Below are 20,680 nucleotides of genomic sequence, written 5' to 3' on the forward strand. Positions count from 1 at the left end.
GGCATCCTTTCTGGAGGGAGAGGTGTCAGTTTCCTTACCTATATATAAAATGAGGGGATTTGTCTAAATCAGTTCAGTTAAGTCATTTTTACAGTCCTGTCTGATGCTTGATGATCCCATTTGGAGTTTTCTTGGCAAAGATACTGGAGTGGATTGTCATTTTCTTCTCTAGTTCATTTTACAGATGAGGAAACTGAGGCAAACAAGGTGATGTGATTTGCCATGGGTTATACCACTACTAAGTATCAGAGGTCAGATTTGAACTCAGGAAGTATGGTCATCCTGACTGTAGGCCCAGCACTTTATCTACTGTACCACCTAGCAGCCCTAGGTCTAGGATTTATTTATTTATTTTTTAAACCTTACGTTCTGTCTTAGAATCAATACTGTGTATTGGCTCCAAGGCAGAAGAGTGGTAAGGGCTAGGCGATGGGGGGGGGGGGTTAAGTGACTTGCCCAGGGTCACACAGCTAGGATGTATCTGAGATCAGATTTGAACCCAGGACCTCCCATCTCCAGGCCTGGCTCTCCATCCACTGAGCCACCCACCTAGACCCCACTAAGTCTAGGATTTAAATGAATTCTCTGTCTATTCTAATATTGTGTGTTCAATCCTAAACTCCCTTTCGACTCTAATGTATGACTAAAAATCATACGAGTTGCGTGTTTCTTCACTGTTCTGCATAATACTGGGCTCTTATTCCATGGGGGGGTAGAATAAAATCCTCTTCACCAAAAGCTTCTGTTTAGAGTCTTAGAGCTGTAAGAGAGCAGCAGCTTGTCCTCTCCTCCTCCTCCTCCTCCTCTCTGTTCTGTTCTCTCCCTCCAGGTGCCTTCAGGTCTCCGTGGCCAAGCCCATTTAAAGGTTTGGGGTAATCGCCACCTGACGGAAGATGGTTACATCTTTCACAACTACACCACGGTGACGATTGACAGCAAAGGATCCTCTGTGTTTATCCAGACAGACAAGCCTCTGTATAAGCCCAAGCAGAGAGGTAGAGTAATCCTAGCCTGTCGCTGTTGTCATGGAGGAGGGATCGGTGTAAGCCTCCCCAGAAGGGAGAAATGGCCTCTTTAGTGAAAGTGACAAAGTACCAGATTTCAGGTCAACCTTAGGGAGAGCCTCCCACAAGGACCTTGGAAAATAGTGAGTGTCAGAGCCTCTAGGGATGGATTAAAGGTCCAGAACCCTAGTCAGAGTGCTGTGGATCATTCCCAAGGAAGTGCCAACAGGGGAAACCAGAGTGTAGACGGTATCTCGAGGCAGGCGTCAGAAACCACCTTGGACCTTGGATGTCAGCTAGAAGCCATGAAGTTAATGTTCTAGTTCCAGGTCAAGCAGTGGGCCCAAGGTCTGGTACCCAGGAAATCTCCCCAGGAACTATAACAAGGAGCCATGGGCTTTCCCTAAGGACTTGGAGGCTTCAGGTGTGACGTATGTTCATTTGCACCTCTCTGGCTCAGTTCCTTGGGTTTCCAGGTCTGCATCAAGGTACAAATGGTGAGTTCCCCATCATGGGAGGTATTCAAGCAGAGTTAGGTGAATGCTCATTTGGAGATGTTGATGAGGCTATTCCTGCTCAGGCACAGGTTGGTCTAGAAACCTTCTGAGATCCCCTGTTCCTCAAACAGAACTTGCCATTTCTAGATTCCAAGAATTTTTAGTGGCTCTTCTCCATGCCTGGAAGTCGATCCCTCCTCATCTCTGTCTCTCAGATTTTCTGGCTTCCTTTAGATATTAGCTACAGTCCCACCTCCTACAAGAAGCACATTTCCGTCCTTAATCTTAGTGCCTTCCTTCTGAAACCACCCTCAATTTATCTAGTCTGTATCTTGTTTGTATATAGTTTATTTTTTAACATATATTTCCCATTATTCTGTGAGCTCCTTGAGGGCAGGACTATCTTTAGCTTTTTTTGATTCCCCAGCACTTAGCGCAGTGCCTGACACATAGTAGGTGCTTAATAATTGTTTATTGACAGAGATCCCTTCAAGCTAAGATTCTGTGATTTTCTTGTGCTCCATGTAATAGGGCAGAGACTACGAGCCCCACCTAACCAAAGCTTTTCTTCTTTGTCTTAGTGCTTATAAATTTATTCATGGTCTCTCCAGAACTGAGACCAGTCAATGAGAAGGTAAGGAGACTAAGTTTCTTACTTAATTTTTATTGAAAAGAGTCTATCTAATGCCAGAAACTTCTCTATGTGCAAATGGTTAAGCCACAGGGCTCTTTGCCAAAGAATGGAAGCTCCTTGAGGGCAGAGACTGTTTCATTTTGACTTTGTGTACTCAGACCTTAGCACAGTGCACAGTAACTCATAGTAGGCACTTCATTAATGCTTATCATATGAATAAATGTGTAGATCATTAATAATAACTCAGACTCATATAAAATCTCAAGATTGGAAAAGCAGTTTTCTCATGTGAAGCGTGTAGCTCAAGTATTTTTATCCCTATTTTACAGATGAGGAAACTGAGGAGCTAAGATATTAAATCACTTGATCTCGTAGCCAATGTCTGGGGAAGGATTTGAACTTGGGTCTTCTGACTCAGACTTAACCCTCTATAGGCTATGCTTCTTCACATAACAGTCATTCCCAGACAGGCAATATGTTACAAAGAGAAGAACACTGGATTTGGAGCAAGAGACCCTGGTCTCTGGCTTTTGCTACTTACTAATGCGTATGTGACCTTGGACAAATGACATGACTGCTTTGGACCTCAGTTTCCTCATCTGCAAAATGAATTACATTCATTAATTTTTTTACAATTAAATTCAGTAATTAAAATTTTTAAAAATTCAAAAATGCAAATAATTAAATTTCAAAAATCAAAAAGCATTCAGAAATTAAAATGCTATTTGCAATTACATTCAATAATTTAAACTTCCCAACTGAAGTTGTAGCCTGTGATTCTAAGAAAGGAAGTACAATCGTTCCAATTGCACCAAAAGTGTCACAGAGAGAGGATAATATGTAGTTCTTGTTCTCTAGGAGAGGTCTCAGCAGAAGTCATTCATGTCCCACTCTGGAGCATCCTAGCTGTGTGATCCTGGGGCTACTTTATCTCTCTTTAGCCTCAGTTTCCTTCTCTGGAAAGTGGCAGTCCTATTACACTGCCCAAGGGGATTGTGAGAAAGGGGATCCTGAACTCTAAAGTTTTGTAGAATAATTGTTTGGAGAGAAGAAACAAGTAGGGGCTACAACAGAACAACAGCATTGGATCCTGTGGACAATGAGAGAATTAGCCTGTGAATTAGCTTATCCATAAGGTGATGGGATTCTAGGGGATGTCATGGGTAGAGTGCCCAGAAAGGCTCATCTTCCTGAATTCGAATCTGACCTCAGACACTTACTGGCTGGGTGACCTGGGACCCGTCCCTTAACCCTGTTTGCCTCAGTTTCCTCATCTGTAAAATGAGCTGGAGAAGGAAATGGCAAACCACTCCAGTATCTTTGCTAACAAACCTCTGAATGGGGTTACAAAGAGTCAGACGTGACTGAAAAACAGCTAACCATACGTAAGATGCTAGTCGTGTGTTAGAAATTAAGTCAGAGAGGAGGAATCAGTGTGGACTGGTGTCTTCAGAAAGGACTTGGAAAAAGGTGGAACTTGAGCTGGAGATTGCAACGTGGTTGGATCTGTCAGGCTTGTCTTTTGGTATTTAGTTGTTTTGATGGTGATCCTGTTTGGGATTTCCTTGGCAAAGATACTAGAGTGGATTGCCATTTTCTGCTCTGGCTCATTTTACAGGTGAGGACACTGAGGCAAACAGGGTGAAGTGACTCGCCCAGGGTCACACGACTAGTACGTGTTCAAGACTGGATGTGAATGACTTCACTTCAATTTGACAAATGTTTATTAAGCTTCCCCCGTGTTGAGGACATCACTAAGTGCTAGGGGGAATGTTGTCAACAAATAAGATGCTAATAATCTAGTAGAGATGATAGGAGATGTGCATGTGTGTGTGTCTGTGCGTGCGTGCATAAATAGAATGCCAATTTTAAATGAAGCACACAGTTGGATGTTGGATCAAAGGATGAAGAGATTACTCCAAGCTGGGGGATAAGAAAAACTTCATGCATAAGGGGGCCTTTGAATGAGTCTTGAAGGATGAATAGGATGTTAAAAAAGGCAGCATTCCAGGCTCAGGAAGAGAGGAGAGAATTCCCAACTGGAGCAAAAGCCCAGATCCCAGAAGCATGGACCATGTATGGGGAATAGGAAGTGAGATAAATAATTGTGATATAAGTTAGAACAAACATGCGAAGTGTCTTAGAGAAGTACAAAGTGTTATTTGAGGTCAGAGAAAGAACACATGTTTTCAAGCAGTGTTAATTAATGTGAAGAGTGAGTACCTTGCCTGGGACTTGACTCTCCTTCTTTGTTTTTGTTTTAGCTGGAAGCCTACATAGTGGTGAGTATCTTCCTGGAAACACTAGGTGCTGTTTTGGCCTCCCCATGTACAAGGCTCTGTTTGTTCTCTCCTCCCTTGCCTCTTCTTATGCTCTGCTTATGTCCCTGATTCCCTTCCTGGTGGTTTCTGAAAATTCGCTATTCTGGGGGGGAAGATGGGGATTTGATGCCTACTGGTCACCCTGGGAGACTCTGCACAGCCTTCCTCAGCCTTGTTGTCTTGGGTGGGTTGGGGTAGAGGGGGAGCAGCTGAGCCCAGGATCAGGGTCAGGAGATGTGGCTTCTGGTCCTAACTTGATCATTCACAGCCTGGCCAAACTTGGCCAAATCACTCCATCCCTCTGGGCCCCGGGTTCCCCATTTGTCAGATGATTGGACCAGATGATCTCCAAGTTCCCAGATCTCCACCATCCCATTGAAGAATTCTCTATTGTGGAGACTCCACCTTTGCTGATGTTCTAGGATGCTATGCACAAAGAGTGGAAAGCCTGCATGGCTTATTTCTTTCTTTTTTTTTAGTTTTTTTTTTAAACCCTTACCTTCCATCTTGGAGTCAATACTGTGTATTGGCTCCAAGGCAGAAGAGTGGTAAGGGCTAGGCAATGGGGGTCAAGTGACTTGCCCAGGGTCACACAGCTGGGAAGTATCTGAGGCCAGATTTGAACCTAGGACCTCCCGTCTCTAGGGCTAGCTCTCAATCCACTGAGCTACCCAACTGCCCCCATGCATGGCTTATTTCTAAAAGAGCATACGAGGTCTCACCACCCCTTTTAAAACTTGATTTCTGAGATTTTTACCTGGATCATTGCTAGTGAATTGTGGACGAGAAGGGCCTGAAGAATTGGACACAGTTCTCTTTCTGTCGGTTGGGAAGCTAGGGCTAATGATGATTGTCTGTGTCTCTTTAAAATCTGCAGGACCCTCGGGGATCTCGGATGATCGAATGGAACAGCCTGAAGCCCTTATGTTGTGGTAATGTCTTTGTCCCATCCGTCTTGTTTTTTCCTTCCTTCAGTTTGTTGCTTTTCCTTCCAGCCCCTTTGAGCACCCAAATCCTTTTTGTTTCTAAAGTGAAAAGGAGGAATTGCTGCTGGTTGGGAGGATCAAATGAACCTCAATTCTTTGGGAACAGTCAAGCCATCTAGAAATGGGAGCTGAAATTAGAATTATCGTTGATGTTGGTATTTTCTTTATTGGCCTTCTTCCTTCCCTTGAGCCATTTTTGACTCAGTTTTGGCCTCCTTGATACTTTTCCCCTATACTTACTCTTTTGAGAAGTTTGTTTATTCCCATGGGGTTGGATACTAGCTCTCTGTGTGACCTTGAACAAGTCATTTCTCTTTCTGAGACTTTTTTTTTAATCTTTTAAATGAGAGTGTTGGAACAGAAAGTCTGTGAAAGCCTTCCAAGTCTTAGGATTCTCTTGCTTTATAGAATCTGACATATTGAATTCCCATTTTTCTATCACCATTACCAACCCTGATCTCTTTCCAAGGCCTTATCTCTCTCTATTCATTGTGTCCCTTCCCTGCTCAAGAACTTCTTCTGGGGGGCAGCTGGGGTGCTCAGTGGATTGAGAGCCAGACCCAGAGATGAGAGGTTTGAATCTGAACTCAGATATGTCCTAGCTGCGTGACCCTGGGCAAGTCACTTAACCCCCATTGCCTAGCCCTTACTGCTCTTCTGCCTTAGAACCAATACAAAGTATTGATTCTAAGATGGAAGGGAAGGGTTTAAAAAAAAGAAAAGAACTTCTGGCTTTTGAAGGCAGCAACATCCTACATCTGGATAATTTCACTTGATACTTGAGAGGTTGTAGGACTTTTTTTTTTTTCCAGTGTGTATGTTCACTCCGTCACTGCAGACTTAACAGCTCTTTTATAGCTTCCTTTGTGCAATTTTTGCTACTTCCCATCCCTCTCCTGTAAGATTAAAATTAATGTACAATACTCCAAGTATTATATTTTATAAGATTTATTAATAATCACTCGAAGCAGAGGAAATAGAAAGACAAGAGTAAAGCCTGAGTAAAGGCAACTTTTCCCTACCATGTTTGTGGGAAAAGAGAGTTACAAGGGCAGGCTGCAAAAACTTTCTCTTCAAAATGGAAGGACATACCTGAGGACAAAAGTTGGGATTCTGGGAAACGGAGTCCTGGGGTACAAAATTCTAATTACATTGTCCTTTGAGTGATTTATGATTTGAATTCTTCTGAGACCATGATGTTCCATGATCTAAAGAGATAAAACACTTTATTGGAGACTGTTGGTGTTAAGGAGTTGGTCTTTGGTAGCTATAAGCAGCTTAGGATCATGGGAAATCTTCCACAGTTTCCCTTATACCATCTAGCTTGATCTTCTCCTAATCAATTCTGGGCTCTGCTCATTATCTATCTGCAGTATGTGTCCAAGATAGACATGTTGATTGCCTCACCTGCCAACATGGCACATCGACTTGGGTGACGTAGGAAGAGAATATGTGTCATTTCATCTACTCTTTTTCTGGGATGGATGGTGAAACTGATTGCTTTAACACTGATATGGATTTCACTAAGGAGGCTTTGTAGGTTCTTGGATTTAATACTGTTAGTGTGATTTCAACATTGTTTGTCATGGGTCCTCTTCTTTTGTCTTTCTTGGTAAATTCACCAGTTCCCATGAGTTCAATTATCTTATCATCCTCCATCTCTCAAATCTATATAGTCAGCCCTTGTCTTTCCCCTAAGCTCTACTCCTGTATTATTAATCCAATCAGATCCAATAAACATTTATTTAGCCCCTACGGTGTGCCACATATTGTGTCAAGCTCTAGAGATAAAATTAATTAAAAGTAAAGACAGTTCTTGGCCTCAAGGAATTTACAGTCCAATGGGAGGAGACACCACACCAAGAGGAGGGATTCCAAGGGGTATCCAGCGGGGGGGGGGGGGGGGAGGGGGTGGTCTTCTTGTTCTATAGAGTTGAAACCAGACAGAGCAGCAAATGCAAAGTGGAAGGAGCTGAGTACAATTTAGGCACTCTATAAAGGAAGGCAAAGGGAGGAATTTGGCACCCTGCCTTCCAAGCAGAAGGGAGAGAAGGAAGTGTTAAGCAAGGCTTGGAAGCACCCTGGTGGTTCTATTAGAAGTGAAGAACTTATTGTGGTAGGGGTATCTTCTTCCATGGAGTTGAAAGCAGATAGAGCCTAGATGCAGAGCAGAGTGACATTGGAAAAAGCCCCACCTGCTTATCGGACATTTTGAAAGGGATGCCCTATAGGTATAGTAAATTCAACACATTTAAAACGGAGTGCATTATCGTTCCCCCTAAACCTTCCCCTCTTCCAAACTTCCCGATTTCTGACAAGGGCACCACTATCTTTCCTGTAGCCCAAGTTCCCAAATTTGGAGTCAGTCTTGGCTCTGCACTTTCCTTCCCCCTTCCCCCCAAATCTATAATCCATTGCCATGTCCCATTAAGTTTACATCCACACCATCTCTTATGTTAGTTCCCTTCTCTGTACACTTACATGCCATTACATTGTCAGGCCCCCAGCCCATCTCTCCTAGACTCTGGCTGTAGCTTCCTAATGGTGTCCCCACAGCAAGTCTTTTCCTCTCTGCAGTTTTAACTCTCCATGTTTAATTGGAAGAAGAAAAGACTTTGAAGGGGAGATAAGAGCCATCTTATCTTAAAATGTTAGAAAGCCTGGCATGTGGCAAAGGGATTCAGTTTATTTTCTTTTTTCCCACAGGGGAGAACTAGAACCAAGAGGCAGAAATTCTAGGGAATAGACTTCGGTTTACTATTATGGTAAATTTCCTAGTAGTTCAAGCTGTCTGACAATGAAGTAAATTCCCCTTCACTGGAGGTCTCTCAGGAGAAGCTGGCTGATTATTTGTTGAGGGGTTTGGTCAGCTAAGAGTGTACTAAATAACCACTGGTTCTTTCTACCTCAGTGATTCTGGGTTACTTGGCATTGACCTACAGTGACTTGCCTAATCTACTTCAGTTTCCTTCTTTTCTGAAAATCAGATCAAGATTTACCTCTTTCTATCTTTAAGACCACTTAATACTGAGCTTTCGATCCCCTTAACCCTCTGTCGTGCTCTATAACTATAAAGTGATATTGTAATGAGGAACTGTCCTACAGGGATGATAGATGTTACAACCCACCTAGGAACTCCTCAGGGCCAGTTAAGCACCAAAACCCTTGGCTTATGGACACAACGTTTATTTTATTAAAAGGAATAAGAGAAACTAGTAGGTACGACCCTAACACTCTTCAAACTACCTCCACCCAACTCCGAAGTCTCCTGCCCAAGGGGAGCCTTCTGTTTCTTCTCTGGGCCCTGCCTACAGCTCCTTGTCCTGGCTAACCCCCTTTCCCAAGCTATCTGACTTATTCTAATCTTCCCAACAGTAATTAATAAAGAAAGGGAAAACCCTGGGTTTGGCTGTTGTACTGAGTAACCCAAAGTTGTAGATGGAAAGCTTTGGATTACCTTAGCCCAAGAGCAATTCTGGCAGCTGGACCACTGGCAGATGATCTTTGGACTCAGAGAAAATTGCTTTTCTCCAAAATAATCCTCTACCTAGATGTCAAAGATTTCTCCACGAAATCCTGGCTATCCAGGAAGAATCTCTTAGAGCAAAACCCCTCCTTCTGCTTGATGGAAATGTAGGCAGAGAGACAAACCCTACTTCTAGCTCAGATGAAATCTAAGAAGGAAGTGAAGTTCAGTTATTTTCAGTTTTAGACTCCCACAATTCCTTTCTTACCCAGAATCCTTTCCCAGGGCTTACCTCAAAATTCCCTTCTCTTAACTAACCCTAAAAAACCAGTCTTGTCCCTAACTATATTCCTACAATATATTAATGTAAACTATAGTCATTCAGTCATACTTTAATCCCTTACAAATTCTCTGGTCACTGTCAGAGTTGTAAGGGAGCTTGAAGGTCATCTGGTTCTGCCATTATCTAAAACATGAATCCCCTCCACACCATTCCTGACAAATGATCATCCTTTGAGTCTCTGATTGAACATCTTCAGGGATAGGGGGTTTCCCTAGGTGAGCCGTTCTTTATAAGTGTCTCCAGCAGTTTCATGTCCATTTTCTCCAACTAAACTATAAGCTGCTTGGGGGAAGGAACAGTATCTTCTCTTTCCCCTATTCATAATTTTTCATAGTGTTTCACACATGGTAGAAACTGAACAAATTTGATTGATGCCTAAAAAAATGATTTTCTTTTTATCTAGGTATTGTCAATGTAAGTTTTCCTTTGTCCGACCAACCTGTCTTTGGAGAGTGGTTTATTTTTGCTGAAATGCAAGGGCATACCTACAACAAATCCTTTGAAGTTCAGAAATATGGTGAGTCTGACAGCACTTTGAAACTATTCTGAAGGTCTTATTTCAGAGCAGTGGCATGATGGAAAGGGCACTAGGGTCAAGCGCCACCCCATTCTTAGGTCCCAGAGAAAGCAAGCATTTAAGCTGTTTTGACACTGCCTCCGGTTTTGGTATACTGTTGGTCCATCTTTTGGGAAATTCAAAGAACTGTGTGTGCCAGAGTTAGGGAAATGTATCTCCCAGAAGGCTTGGAGAAGCTTGCATTTTATGAGACAGGATAGTCTAGGCTTTCCATACTGCCACCCTTGGCATGGCTGATTGTTGATTATGGTTGAATGATGATAGGTCTTGCCTATTTAGCCTGAGAGCTACATGTCAGAGTTTCTCTATGGAAGTCAGTCCCACGTCCCAAAAGAAAAGTGTCTGGAATAGACATTTTATTTATTTTTTTATTCAAAGATACTTTATTTTCCCAATTATATATAATAACAATTTTCAACATATAGTGTCAATAAGATCCATACTGTCTCCCTTCCTCCTGCTCCCTTGGGATGCTCAGCAATTTGATCTGGTTTATATATGTGTGGAAGTAGGCATTTTGTAACAGCTTTGCGACTTCAGCTAAGTCACTCTTCTAAGGGTTTTGAGTGTTCTCATCTATCAAATGGGCATAATGATCCTGTCTTGCTGGGAAGTAATAAAGACCAAATGAGATCATAGTATGAACGTGTTTTCTAGCCAAATGCAATACTAGTAGAGACTGTTATTACCATACCTCTGTCAGGAAGGCTGCCGAAAGGGTTTCTATATCACATAAGAGACTGGACATGTTGGACCATAAGGGTCCTTCCAACCCTTTGATCCTATAACTAGATCCTGCAGTCTAAGGAAAAAAATTCTTAAAACATCTTTTTTGTTTTTTATTTGTTTGTTTTCATCAAAACGATGATGCTGGACCCAAACTTTGTTGTTTCTTCTGAAGTCTCAACTGCCCATGGTACTCTTGAAAAAGCACTGAATTTGAGACCAGATGACCTGAATTCTAATTCTCTAATTCTAAGGCTCTAGCCTTTGCTCCACCCTTTGCTAGTCATTGGTCATGCATAGGCCTTTGGGCAAATCACTCAAGCCATCTGAATGTCAATTTCTCCATGTAAAGCAGAGATAATATCTGCTCTCCTTAATTCTGAGGGCAGCAGGGAATTGTTGAGAGGGTCAAATGGGATGTTTTTTAAAGCCCTTTGCAAATGCAAAACCTCATAGACATGCCAGTGCTTTGCTGTTGTATCCACCAACTGAGCATGCCTGCTCCTCTCATTCCTCTCCATTTAGTGCTGCCCAAGTTTGAACTCCTCATTGAGCCACCTCAGTATATTAGGGATCTTGCAGCCTGTGAGAAGGGGACTGTTCATGCCAGGTAAGTAAAAAGATATCACTAGCTTCATACATCTATGTAAACTAGACGGGTCTGTTTTTGGTTGCACGAATAAGAGAGTAAACTGGTTCCATTTGATCTCAAAGGGCAAAACTAGGAGCAATGTGTGGGAAATGAAAGGCAGTAGACTTCACCTTGAGAGAAAGACTCTGCAGATAATCATCAGAATTGTTTAAAGGCAGAAAACTAGGACAGAGAGGACATAGAAGGTGGGGGAAGGCAGAGGGTCCTGAGTGGCAGTAATGAGTCTTGCCTATGTAGCCTGGAAGCTCCAGGTCTGAGATTCTCTCTGGAGGTCAGTCCTACAGACCACCTTATGTGGTAACGAGCACCTTGCAATTGGAGATCTGTAAGCAGAGGCACTGTGGACTCCAGGGGATGATCTAGAGACGATTTCTGCTTCCTGCCACAGTTACCTTTTATGTTTTCAGAGATCCCTTCTAGCTATCAAGAATTAGCTATAAAAAAATACAGATACAATGAGCTGATGAGAGAGTTAACTGTTTGATGAATGGGCTGATAAAAGATTAACAAGAAGGACAACAATAGCAGCTTCCTAGGCAGATGTAGACGATGGTATCTGGGCTCCTTCAGAAAGATTCTTTGTACTTCACCTTTATAGGGGCTTTGTATATTTTTTTAAAGACTACCTTTTATTTGTTTTTTATTTATTTTTTAATTTTTAAAAAACCCTTACCTTCTGTCTTGGAGTCAATACTGTGTATTGGTTTCAAGGCAGAAGAGTGGTAAGGACTAGGCAATGGGGGTCAAGTGACTTGCCCAGGGTCACACAGCTGGGAAGTGTCTGAGGCCAGATTTGAACCTAGGACCTCCCGTCTCTAGGCCCGGGTCTCAATCCACTGAGCTACCCAGCTGCCCACAAAGACTACCTTTTAAACATATATGTTATTCAATTTACAAAACATCAAATGTTGGCATCTCTGAGAAGTAAAGGTTGTGGGTGACCCCAAGGCAATGGAAAGAGACGCGTTGCAGGTACAAGTAGACCGCAGCATATTTCCAGTTTTTGTGGAATGAAATTTCCATATTCCACATTGACTTATGCAGAAAAAGTGAAATAAGGGCCAGAGACAGAGACAAGTACCAGACCTGTGATATCACTGAATATCTGATATCATCATCTGGATGAGGAAACTCCTGCTATCAGTTTGTGCAGGTTGGCTTCTTCTCTGTAACCTACCGTCAGAGAGAGCTGCCAAAGGGCTGAGAGATTGTGACTTACTCAACCACCTTGAAGTCATTTAACCAAAATGGCCCCAGAGAGAGGCTCAGGTTCCACCAAGCCAGCAGACATAGTGTCTTAGTTTCTGAACAGGGTTCAAAGTTTGGTAAATTGTCCATTTTGTGACTCTCTAATTAGTGTGTCTTATACACCAAGATGGATGGCTATTCACCTGTGCTAGATGCTTAAAAGCAGAAGTTTCCAACTCTAATTAATTAAATTTAATTGATTTATTTGATTTAATTGATTTATTTTATTTATTTTTTGGTTGGTTGATTGATTGATTTGATTTTTCAAAATTTATTAAAATTTTATTTTAATTTAATTTATTTATTTAATTGATTAATTAGGAGAATTTTTCCTTGGTTACATTGTTTCTAACAATCTTGAGAGAGACAAAAATCTCAATTTGTCCTCCGGTTATAAATTAGCCTTTGTCATCTGGGTCTCTTATGTGTTACAAATATTAATACGTGTCTGATGGCAGTTATATGATCTTTAAGGGATGTTGTGCCAAGTATGCCAAGCTGAGCCTGGTTTTCTAATGGCGACACAACCAGGATCTTTTAGGACCATGCTATGCCCAAGGACTTTCTTCACATATCATGAGGATGTCAATGGAATACTTGTGCTACTTACTTTGTGAACCTTCCCTCTTGCCATGTGACCAACCCATTTTCTCTTTCAGTCATGGTGGGTAGAGGGAAGGGAACAAGTATTTGTTAAGTGCTTACTATGTGCCAGGCACTGTGCTAAGCAGTTTACAGAGGGGATCTCATTGAATTCCATACTGGAGGTAAAGAAAGCCTGAGTTCCAGATATTTATTAGACATGTGACCCTGAGCAAGTCTGTCGGCTTCCCTCAGCCTCACTTTCCTCATCTACAAAATGGCCATGATACTAGCATCTACCTCCAGGACTCTTGTCAGGATCAAGCCAAATGAAATAATAAGGTAGTGTTTTGCAAACCTTAAAGTACAATTATCCTCCAACAATGTGACCCAACAGCCAAAAAAGCCAAAGCAACTTTAACCTGCATTAATAAAGATTAGTCTATGTGCAAGCCACTCATTTATAATAGAGCCTGATGTCCAGGAGTATGTGGAAGGTTGGTCGTCCCACTGTGTTCTGCCCTGATTAGACCATACCTGGAGGTATTGTGTTCAGTTTTGGAGACTACATCTTAAGAAGGACATTTATGAACTGGCAAAAAAGAGTTGTTGTTTTTTTTTTAAACCCTTACCTTCTGTCTTGGAGTCAATACTGTGTATTGGCTCCAAGGCAGAAGAGTGGTAAGGGCTAGGCAATGGGGGTCAAGTGACTCGCCCAGGGTCACACAGCTGGGAAGTGTCTGAGGCCAGATTTGATCCTAGGACCTCCCAGTCTCTAGGCCTGGCTCTCAATCCACTGAGATACCCAGCTGCCCCCAAAAAGAGTTGTTTTTTTTCAACCTATGAGGTTCATTTAATATAATTTTCTAAAACACTACAAAGATCCAAAACTCACTGGAATTTTCTAGTACAAGACTATACAATAAAAGCCAAATATTTTTACAAAATTAGCCTATTATCTTCTCAAGGGGATCACAGCCTCAGAAGGACCAGGTCCTTGATGAGGCAGCACCCAAGGGTTATCCCACAACCAATTTCTGAGAGAGGAGGGAACTGTATATCTCTACCATGAGATATTTAACTGGTTCTGCTTTGCCCCAGGTAACAGGTCTAGAAATAGTGGGTAGAAATTGTAGGGCAGATTTAAACTTGATATAAGGAAAAAATTCCTACCAGTTAGAACCGTCCCTAAGTACTACCCTAGAAGGTAGTAGAATTCTCTTCTCTGGAGGCCTCCAAACAAAGTATGGATAACCACTCATTTGGTATATTGTACAGGGGATTTCTTTTCAAGTCTGTTCACATTGGATTAGATGATCTCGGAGTTTCTCATCAGTTCTTTCAGCTCATGGCTTTGTCATCTGATCTATTTAAAGTTTGAAGAATTTCCAGGGTATTTTGTGTATGGCAATCTCTTATCCTTGCAAAGGAAGTACATTATTTCTTTCTCCTCCAGATACACGTTTGGGAAACCAGTAACTGGGAAATTATTGATCAACATGACTATAAATGGTGTGGGCTACTATAGGCATGAGATGGGGCACCCTGTCCTCAGAACAATGGAGGTAAGGAAATTTGTAAGCTGCGAAGGATCTGAGAAGGGAGAAATCAAAGACGGGAGGAGGGAAATGACTCCTAGGGAAAGCTCTCAAAAACGATGGCAGGGGATAGGGATCACAGACACAAAATAGAGGCATTAGCTTTGATGAGGAAAATTCAGACCATCTCCCTTGATCTAGCTCTTTTCTCTTACCATATGCATCCAAACCCTGCTGGACTACCCCAAACCTACCCCTCACTTTCTTTCTACCTTTGCTTCAGTCTCAGAAGAAGATTACTAGCATCTTTGCCTTATGAACATAATAAGCACTTAAATGTTTATGCAATTGAATTAAGACAAGTATCCCCTGTCTCTCCTACTTTGCCCCCTCTGTCATTCCCGGCCAATAATGAAGGGTAAATAACTCCAATCAGTCTGTTGAGAAGAAGAATATAGGAATATCAAAATGTAGACAAAAGGAGGAATAGAAAAATGGGGAAATAAATGGGGAAATCTTGTTTCAGTGGTGAGAGGAAGTACTACTGATGAATACTCCTATGGGAGAAGAGAATTATTCTATCAAAAATGGTTATAATATGCAAGAATCTGAAGCTTAGACAGACCATTCAATCTGCCTCAGGGGAAGGAAAATCAAAGCTGCTGGGGGCAACTGACACCCAGGATAGAAGACCCAGGGGGAGATTTCAGCACAAATGAAGAAAAAAATTACTCCGGGGAAGGCAAAGGTCAGTGATGAGCTATACAGGCAGGTCAGGAAATTTTCCATCATGGAATAATGTCCTTTTAATCACCTACAGGAATTGCTATTTTTGAGAGTGAGGCAATACAGAAAAAAAAGTCGAAGGCAAAAGATCTACAAGGCTGTGACATAGCAACTGTTTAGAAGAAGGAGCTCAAAAGAGATACTTTAGGAATTTTAGTTCCTTGAGCAATAGAGAGAGTAAAGAGGGATCAAACATGCATAAGGGCCATGAATCAAAGAATAAAAGTCTAGAATAGGTGGAAAGTGAAGATTATGAAGGGAATAAGGAAAAGAATCCTATACAGATAAAAAGTATAGAATATAAAGTTAAAAAAACCAAACCTAATGAACAAAACAAGGTGAAGGAGAAGAGAGATTTTACTTGACTACTTAACTAAGAGGGGGAAAAGGAGGAAGAGCTAGATAAAAACGAAGAAAAAAGAACTAATAAGTTAAACAAAACTTCAAGACTAAGGAAAAGAGTAAAAAAAAGAGAAGTGGAGGGATTGTTGAGGGTGAAAGGAAAAGAGTTGGTGGGAATAATTACCTTAAAATAAATAAAGTTAAAATAACCAAAAAGACTTAGTACCATATTGAGAGAAGAAGCGAAGAAAAATCCTAATTTGGAAACAAAACAAATTCAAAAATATTAGAAATCAAGATAGAAATAAAACAGAGACTTAAAGAAAACTTAAACAAAAACTTTCCTAACTCTGACTGTACCACTCATCACTGACTTTTGCCTTCCCTGAAGTTATTTTTCTATGTTTGTGCTGAAATTTGATAAAAACTTTAGCTTATTTAAGTGAAATAAAAGAGTCTAGATTGCCAAAATCAAAATGAGAATGTTGAATTTACAATGGCCAGAATAAGAGAGCTATCAGAAAACTATCCCCATTTTAGCATCTTTGCCAAGGAAACCCCATGGATAGTATTGACGTGCTGTGGTCCACAGGGTCATGAAGAATCAGACGTGATTGAATAAGGGCATCAATAGCACTAGAACAATGGGAAAAGAGATTAAAAAATGGAGGATGGTTTATAGATGAACTGGTCAAGACTAAGGGCCAAAGCAGGGAAAGATGGAGGGACTAAAAGTCCTAGAATAAATGAATCTGATGCAGAAGGAGAAGTGGAAGGACGGAAGATTATGATCAAAGGAGGGAACTTCAGAGTTCAAGAGCATAAGGGCGGCACAATTATGGGCAAGAGTGTAAGATTTCCTTATTGTGCTGATTCAGGATATTGGTGCTAATGCCTTCCTTGCAAGCATAGGCTCCAACAGAACTGTGACCTCCTGGTGCATGCATGGGAGATCCCAAGCCCAGAGTCCATCTCGTGGACTAGAGGTTTCCCATTCAAGGCATAAATAAAACTGGATTAAACAGTCAACTGTTTACAATAATACAATATTACAATATGATACAATAAACACTTGTTTGCAACAATACAATAATATAGTAACAACAATAAAAACTGTCAACCAAGTTTCGAGGTTATAGTTTTAGGAAAGATGTCGGTTTGTAAATTTGTGTTTCATTTGGGGTTTAACTTTGTTTCGACATTCTGCCCCCCCCCCCACTTGCCAAGAGAAACAAAGTACCAAACCCTTCAAGAAAGGGGAAGTTTCCCTCAAAGCTCTTTGAGTATATAGAACGTTTCCTGCCTGTCTCTCCCTACAGATACACGGCTCTGCGGTCTTTGATGTGTGTGTGAAGGATATGATGCCCGCAGATGTCCCAGAGCACTTTCGAGGCACTGTCAACATCTGGGCGACGGTGACCAGTGTGGATGGCAGCCAGCAGGTCACGTTTGACGATTCCACCCCTGTTCAGAAACAGCTCATTGAGATCAGATATACCAAGGATACCCGAAAGCAATTCAAACCTGGGCTGCCTTACAGAGGAAGGGTATGTTCCTAACATCATGCTCAGTGAGGTTTGGAATAGCTTTCTTTAAGTCAACGTATAGACCAAGTCCATGCAAATTTAACCAGGCTTTCTTCCTTCCTCCCCTCTTTCCTACCTCCCCAAAACTGTTTGATATAAAACCTGAGTGGCTCATAACAACACTTTTTTTAAACGCTCACCTTCCATCTCAGAATCAATACTGTGTATTGACTCCAAGGCAGAAGAGTGGTAAGGACTAGGCAATGAGGGTTAGGTGACTTGTCCAGGGTCACACAGCTGGGAAGTGTCTGAGGCCAGATTTGAACCCAGGACCTTCCATCTCTAGGCCTGGCTGTCAATCCACTGAGCCATCCAGCTGCCCCCCAATAATCAAGCTTTTAACATACACTTAATGCCATAGCATACATTGAATGGTGACATAAGTGACCTCAAAATAGAACAAAACAGCTGTCCTTGGATGAGAAAAAATGTCAAGTAAAAAATTAGTAACTTATTCATTAATTTGGAAAGTAACATTGAATCTGACCAGGAGGCAGCATAGGTGGACAGCATGGGTGGAAGAGCTGCTCCTCAGGAGGACAGCGAGACAGCATGAGTGGAGCAACCTGGAGGGTTGCTCCTTGATGTCTTGACTCCCGTGTGAATTGGATTAAGCAAGGCTTCACTTGGTAATTATTTTTAGGGCATACTTACATTTTAAATCAACTATTTTATTTTATTTTTCATGAATCTATCTTTTAAAAAAATATCAGGCTTAATTTCTTTATAGATATCTCTCTAAATGGCATATATATATATATATATACAATAGCTATATAGGAAATATGTTTACATTCTGTATATAGGGATGATGCTAATAATAATCATAACTATCGCTTTTATAGATTTTTAAATTTTTCTTAAAATTTTATTTATTAAATAGACTATTTTAAAGATTCGGTTTGTGTTCAGTAACCTACATTGTTGAATCTCGGGGCTGAGAAGGACCTAAAAAGTTCACTTGGTCCACTACCCTGCCTTCTAGCATATCCAATAACCACCCTAGACATGTGAGACTATTTTACGAAGAATTAGAAGGCACAAAACCAGAATACAGTCATATTATTTTATCATTAACATTTTTTATTATTTCTTTGCTATTCTGTTTATTTATTTTTATATAATATATTTATTTATATAATCTATATAACATATATATTATATTTATATCAGATTTATAAATATTATTTAATATTTAGAATATTTTTCCATGGTCACATGATTCATGCTCTCTCCCACCTGTTTTTCCTTTCCAATCCCAGAGCTGACAAGCAATTCCCCCGGGTTATGTATGTCAGAATATGGTCATATTAATAGCCCTCATTCACATAGAGTTTTAAGGTTTGTGAGAGCTTTACAGATAGGATCTCATTTGATCTCTTATAACAGTTCTGGGGGAAAAGTGTTATTATTATCCCATTTTACAGAATTGGAAATTTAAAATGACTTGCTCAGGGTCACTCAGCAGATAAGTATCCAAGGGAGAATTTTTTTTAAACCTTATCTTCTATATTTGTCTACACCCAAAAAACTTAGTCAACCAGTAAGGTATCCCTGAAGGCCAGTGGAATGAATCGCTTGTGATTAGGCAATAGCCCTGGATTGGTATATCTTCTTTTTAAGAAATCGGAGAGGTAGAAGGGGCTCCACTGAATGTTAAGAAGGTATACCTGTGTGAAGAAATCCAGGAACGAGAGCAAGGAGGCATAACAGAGATCATTTGGGTAAAGGAAGGAGGAGCACAGGAGACACAGAAGTGATTTTTGTCATTGGAGTTTACTCTAGACCCCCAAGACTAAAAGGGAAATTAGATGAAGTGGATCACCAGCGTGGGCCCCAGAGGCACGCCATAGTAGTGGTGGGAACTTTAGTGATCCAGCTATCTCTTGGCACCTAATCTCTGCAAAGGTAAGAATGTCTCGACTCACCCTCCCGATCTAGGATTTCAGCTACTCCACTTGCCCTACTAGGGCTGGGTCTGCTTCTTCTGGAAAGGGCTGAATGGAGGGCACTTTTCTTAGTACTATGTCTCATTGGTGAAGTCTGGGATACACTTGATTTACTACAAGTATATACGTTTCCAGGGAAAGAGGGCTCAAGCTGAGAGTACACATGTGCCAAAGATGTAACTCTCAGCTCCTGGGGACTGGAAGTCTTTTTTCTTCCCCTTCGAGGGGATACTCATGAAGTTCTCCTTACAGATGTCATAGCTTTTCTGCTGGGCTCCTTGGAGTCTTGGAGCTGCCTTTCCTCAGGTGTCTTTCGTCCTCACATCTGATTTGGACGCTGCTGCCAGTCTCTGCCATTTTGGGGGCACTGCTAAAACACCAATGAAAATTCCAAGTTCTTTGGGCTTCCAAAGTTCTCAAAGCCCTCCTCTGGTCAAGGTCCTCTCCTACCCACACCTAAGAAATTCCTTCTCAGAGACTTGTTGGGAAGGCCTCTAATGAGAATGCTTTACATTTATTTTGCCCTTTAAGGTTTGCAAGTGCTTTATATATGTGATCTCATTGAGATCCTCAAAATAACCCTGGAGGTTTTATTATCTCCTTTTTAGAGATGAGGTAACTAAGGCTGATAAGTTAAGTGACTTGCCCAGGATCACTTAGCTGGTAATTTCAGATTCTGCTCAGATAGTTCCAAACTGGTTTGCTGGTTTTTAACAAACCCTACAGAGCATGATGAAATGTTGTCAACAAATCCAAATATACTTTTTGTACAAGTCATGCCATTTCATCCATGGCTTTTTTCCCCCTTCAATAAAACCCTTACCTTCCATCTTAGAGTCAATACTTTGTGTTGGTTCTAAGACAGAAGAGTGGAAAGGGCTAGGCAATGGGGGTCAAGTGACTTGTTCAGGGTCACCCAGCTAAGAAGTGTCTGAGATCATATTTGAACCCAGGACCTCCCGTATTTGGGCCTGGCTCTCATCCATGGCTTTTAAAAAAGAACTCCTAAACTAATAAATAACACTTTTTACCTAGTCTCAAGCCTTTTTTTAAATTTATTGATTCAGTATAAGTTTTCTCACCTAATTATGGTAACAAGTATTTTTTAGTTATATTTATATAATTTTTGTGAATGTGTTTTGGTTCATAAATCAACTATTAACTATTTTGTGATTATTTTAAACATGATTTCTTTCTGTTTTTTTTTCTTGAGTTATATACAAGTATAGAATGTCTCAGAATTTGTTTTTTATCCTTTTACTTTATCAGAACTATTTGTTGTCTCAGTTATTCTATGTGTTGGTTCTCTGGGGTTTTTTCCTTTCTTTTTTTCAGTTTAATTAATTAATTAATTTAGGGGATTTTTCCATGGTTACATGATTCATGTTCTTTTTCTCCCATCCTCCCACCCCTTCCCATGGCCCTTGAGCAATTCCACTAGGT

General features: G+C 41.0%; 1 protein-coding gene across 3 annotated transcripts in view; it reads left to right on the forward strand.

The window, feature by feature from the left end:
• The window catches only part of CPAMD8 (C3 and PZP like alpha-2-macroglobulin domain containing 8), a 181,068-nt gene that overhangs the window by 20,729 nt on the left and 139,659 nt on the right, over positions 1 to 20,680 (forward strand). For all 3 annotated transcript variants that reach the window (XM_056822282.1, XM_056822280.1, XM_056822283.1), the window contains exons 4-11: positions 830 to 995; positions 2,083 to 2,135; positions 4,400 to 4,417; positions 5,334 to 5,388; positions 9,655 to 9,768; positions 11,080 to 11,164; positions 14,493 to 14,601; positions 17,022 to 17,249. In XM_056822282.1, coding sequence (XP_056678260.1) covers positions 830 to 995; positions 2,083 to 2,135; positions 4,400 to 4,417; positions 5,334 to 5,388; positions 9,655 to 9,768; positions 11,080 to 11,164; positions 14,493 to 14,601; positions 17,022 to 17,249 — 828 coding nt within the window. The remainder of the gene's footprint in view (positions 1 to 829; positions 996 to 2,082; positions 2,136 to 4,399; positions 4,418 to 5,333; positions 5,389 to 9,654; positions 9,769 to 11,079; positions 11,165 to 14,492; positions 14,602 to 17,021; positions 17,250 to 20,680) is intronic.

This window comes from Monodelphis domestica, chromosome 3 (assembly GCF_027887165.1).
Source record: "Monodelphis domestica isolate mMonDom1 chromosome 3, mMonDom1.pri, whole genome shotgun sequence".
Lineage (NCBI taxonomy): Eukaryota > Metazoa > Chordata > Mammalia > Didelphimorphia > Didelphidae > Monodelphis > Monodelphis domestica.